General features: G+C 56.4%; 1 protein-coding gene across 1 annotated transcript in view; it reads right to left on the bottom strand.

Moving 5' to 3' along the window:
• The window catches only part of ASS1 (argininosuccinate synthase 1), a 45,060-nt gene that overhangs the window by 28,939 nt on the left and 11,925 nt on the right, over window positions 1-4,196 (bottom strand). The window contains exons 5-7 of the mRNA XM_010856798.1: window positions 3,873-3,947; window positions 622-692; window positions 379-409 (exon numbers count right to left, since the gene is read on the bottom strand). Coding sequence (XP_010855100.1) covers window positions 379-409; window positions 622-692; window positions 3,873-3,947 — 177 coding nt within the window. The remainder of the gene's footprint in view (window positions 1-378; window positions 410-621; window positions 693-3,872; window positions 3,948-4,196) is intronic.

Raw genomic sequence — 4,196 nt, forward strand, 5'->3', positions numbered from 1 at the left:
GCGCCAGCCGAGGCAGCCCAAGAGCTGGTGGGCACAGACTGGGCCCTCCCACAAGTGTCTCATCTGCCTAATTGCTTCTTTATTGTCTCACAATCGCACTCTCCGTTCCCTGAAATATTTCCTTCCCCTATTCATCGTGGCAGCAATTAAGAAAAAAAAGAGCGCCAGGGAGGGGGGAGGATCTGAAAAAACGCAGTGAGGAGTGGGCAGGCGACAGGGAGCCCAGTGGGGAGGGTCGGGGAACACAGGCAGGGCTCAGCCCCAGCCCCATGCCCGGCCCCCCGTGAAATTTCAAATTAGGCTACAAACACACCAGACCGCGTCGGCACGGAACAGCCACCACCAAAAGACAGTGGGCTCGGGGGAACGGGGGATTACCTTGGGGTTCTCCAGGATTCCAGCCTCGTAGCTACAGGGGAGAAAGAAGGAAGACAGAGGAGGGGAGTCAGTGTGGGAGGAGCAGAGGGACACACCAAGAGGCGGTCTGCCCTCCCTGAGGTCGCTGGGCTCCGTCCATGAGGGCGGGGACCACAGGTCGGTGGGTCACCACTCCAACATGACCCAGACGGGTGGGTGCTCACCGAGGCCTGGCAGAGCGGTGGACAGGCAGGTCCGTCTTACCTGATATGCATCAGGTTCTCGTCCATGCTCCACGGGTTCTTGGGGGTGACTGGGACGGGGATTCCATGTTGCTGCAGGTAAGAGGTTAAGACAACACAGGTAAGACAGTGTTGGCACGAGGCAGCTTGAGGGACACGAGGGTCAGGCCTGCTTGCCTCAGTTTCCTTTCAAAGTCAAGGCACCCCCAAACTCTGGCTCCCAGGCCAACAAGACCCTGGACTGCCCCCTGCCCCCACGTCTCCTTCTCCCCACCCCAGGCTGGCCTGGGGAGTCATGGCCCCATTTCTGAACACGCCCAGGCAGAGACTCTAAGACCTAGTGTCTGAGACGCTGTGGAGTGCATGCTGACCTTGGAGGTTTCTTCCAGAAGATTCTGAGTCCACACTTCAGGTGCTGAGGGTCTCCCAGCACCGTCCGTGGACTGCCACCCTATGAGCTGGGCGGTGGAATGGACCCAGCTTTCATTGTGGATTTCAACCAAGGCACGTGCACCCACGGGGGTGCTTAATGCTCACCCAAGGAAGCAAGAGGTGCCCACGAGAGCCTCTGGTTCAGGACACTTGTTCCCAGGGTGTGGCTGGGCACTTCCTGGGCCCACGTCTCCCCTGCTGCCTGTGGTCACCACGTACACCACCCTGCAGCCCTGCAGAGGAGTAACCCTCCGTCTGATGACGCTTTACTTCCCAAATGATCCAATTCTTTGTTTAGGGGGAGACCCCCTGGAGACCCTGGGCCTGAAAGGCTGTGGGTGACACGTTGAAGGTCTTTTGTATTAAAGACATATTTGCTCCCTGAGCTGTCCCTTGCCACCCAGGCTGACACCTGGTTGGATCCAACACAGTATACCATCCTGCTCGCTTCTCCCGGGTTTACCGAGTACAGAGGACAGCTAAGCCAGCCTAGCCCAGCCCCTCTAAACCAGCAAGACTTCCGCTCTGCCTCCTAGGCCCCCCTTTTCAGCACCTCGCCCAGGTGGGTCCCACCTGTCTCCACTAGCAGTACCCCGTCTTTCCGGACAGCTCTCTCCCCTGGCTCAGCTCATACCCACAACTAAGATTCTAGAGGCTTCCTCCAGGGACCTGCTGTTTCCTTCATCACCACCTTAAAATTTCAAAATAAATTAGGTTAAACCTTCTGGATATTTTTCCAGCTTTACCATGACACTTTGTTTTTAAAGCAACAGCCCACATCCACTCTAAAACCTGCACCCTCTTCAGTGGAGACCACACGGGCGAGTGGAGCACTTCACTTCGCGGCTGATCAATGTCAGGGGCTGCTTGCCGCCCACAGAGGTGCCCAGAGTCAAATCCACATGATCGCCCTGTGCTGTCTCCAGGCAGAGAAGGCCCGGTGTGGGGACCATGACCCTGTCTGTGCCAACTGGGCTGAAATCCCTGCAGAGGAGACTCCCCGGGCAGGGGGCTGAGAAAGCCAGTGGGTAGGTTCCTTGGAGCCTTTCTTCTGCGGGGGTGGTTTGGAAACACTCTTGCCTTTTCTTTCTCCCACTGGGGCTCTGCTGGAGCAAGGAGAGAAGAACAGGACGGGCAGCCCTTCCTCAGCAGGGAGATACACACGAATGCCAAACACAGGCCCTCAACCAAAGAGGCTTGTTTCCCCTCCCTTCTCTGTCCGGAGCTCCCCGCCAACACACACACCCACGCCCCGGAAACTCTGGACGCAACTGACAACAGAAAACAAAACTGCCTTTCGCGTGTACACAGACGATGCCCCGCTTTCTGGACCCGACCTTGTGTGTTGGCTTTAAAAGAATTACGGTGACAGTGATAAGGATGGGGTGATGCTGAGCGGTCTTCCCGTTGGATGATGGATTTGGGTGGGGGAGATGGAAAGTGATACAAATGCATGTTTGCCACGAGTCTCCCTATAACACCTTGCGGCCTGGGCGACTTAACGGATCTCGAAAGCGGGGGTTTTTCAAAGCCCCATTGATTTTTGTCTCAGCTGAAGCAGCTGCGTGGCTCTGAGTTTTGGACAGTCTGGCTGCTGCTCAATTATTCCGGTCACTCCTGGGTGCAGAGACACTGCCATCATTCTAGAACGTGGTCAGATTTTTCAGAGCTCAATTCTGATACCAGCCTCTGAGGGAGGCTCAGTGGTGGCGACCCAGACTCTCTCGCCAGGGCAAACTTTCCTGTTTAAAAGGTTATTTGAGACAGAAGCTGAGCCAAGAGCCTTGGGACAAACAATGACTTCAGAAATTCTGGCAAAACCCAGGAGCTGCTTCTGCTCGGGAGCTTCTCAGAAACGAAGAACAGTGTTACGGGTCAGCCCTTTCTCCAACCACGACTGCTGGCGTGAGAACGGGGATGGGCCGGAGCTCCAGATTCATTATTCTTCAAGATAAAACGTGCTTCAGATTCTGTATATCCTCAAGGAGACCAAGGAGAGGAAGAAAGCCTCTAACCCCGTTCCCTTAATAGCTCTGCTATTTGAAAATTTGTTTGGCAACATATGGGCTTGCTCTTGTAAACTCCCCTTTTAATAATAAAACAACAGATGGTCGAGGAGATCTTTCCTCCGAGCTCTCCAGGTCTTAATGGGATGCTGGCAGTAGGGGCAGGGCTGGGTCCCCGCCGCGTCCCCTGCCACGCGGCACCTTGGCTGCAGCAAGAGCTCACAGCCAGCCCCAGCGACTGCTATTTAAAAACCCGAGCAATTTTCTGGTGCGTGCACCAGGTTGCTTTCCCCTGTCTGATTGATTGAGGCTGTTTGTCAAGCGCTGCCATCGAGTTGCTAAAAAGAAAGGTACCCTGGGGAGTGGCTAAGGATCTTGATGCAAAACTTCTAATCTGTTTTATTGCAACTTGTACTTCAAAAAGGGCTGGTGCTGCAGAAGTCTTTGTCTGCTTCTGGCCCTCGGAGCACTTACCTGCTTCTGCGAAAGCACCGGGGACAATTAGTCAGGTAATTAGGGGCAGAGAACAGCCTCGCTCACAGGCCCCGTCTGAGTGACACACACTGCAGAGGTGGCAATCTGAATGGGAAGTGGAGGGGCACCGGTGCCCTCCCGCTGGGTGGACTGGGGCGGGGTGACCTGAGAGATGCTCAGTCCTGGCGAGGACCACAGTTAGTTCTGTGGGGCCGGCCCAGGGAATAGGTGCTGGGGGAGGGCACCAGGGCTGAGGTTTGGTCCCCAGGCGTGGGTACCAGCCCCATCCTTAAGCCTTTGGAGGGACGTGCCTGGGGGGGCAGTTGACGAGGGCCGGGGTGATGGTGGAGTCCGGCCTTACCTTCGCATACTCCATCAGATCGTTGCGGCCCTGGAAGCGGTTATAGAACTCGGGCATCCTCCAGGGAGCGATGACCTGGACACGAGACAAGGAGTCAGGCCTGCTGATTCCTCCAGGCGCTGAAGCTGCAGAGCCGACCTCTCTGATAAGGGGCCTGAGGGTCCACCGGTGACCTGGGTGGGGGGTCTGTGTAGCCCACGGGAAGGGCTTTGGGCAGGGGACCCCATTAGGCAGGGGAAGGACGTGGCCTGCTACCCCAGAGGGTGGTTTGGGAGAAAGCTTGAGTTCCATGGCAGAATGGCTGGGTGTCCCCAGGCAGGTCCC

Source organism: Bison bison, unplaced genomic scaffold, assembly GCF_000754665.1.
Source record: "Bison bison bison isolate TAMUID 2011002044 unplaced genomic scaffold, Bison_UMD1.0 scf7180017864375, whole genome shotgun sequence".
NCBI classification, from domain to species: domain Eukaryota; kingdom Metazoa; phylum Chordata; class Mammalia; order Artiodactyla; family Bovidae; genus Bison; species Bison bison.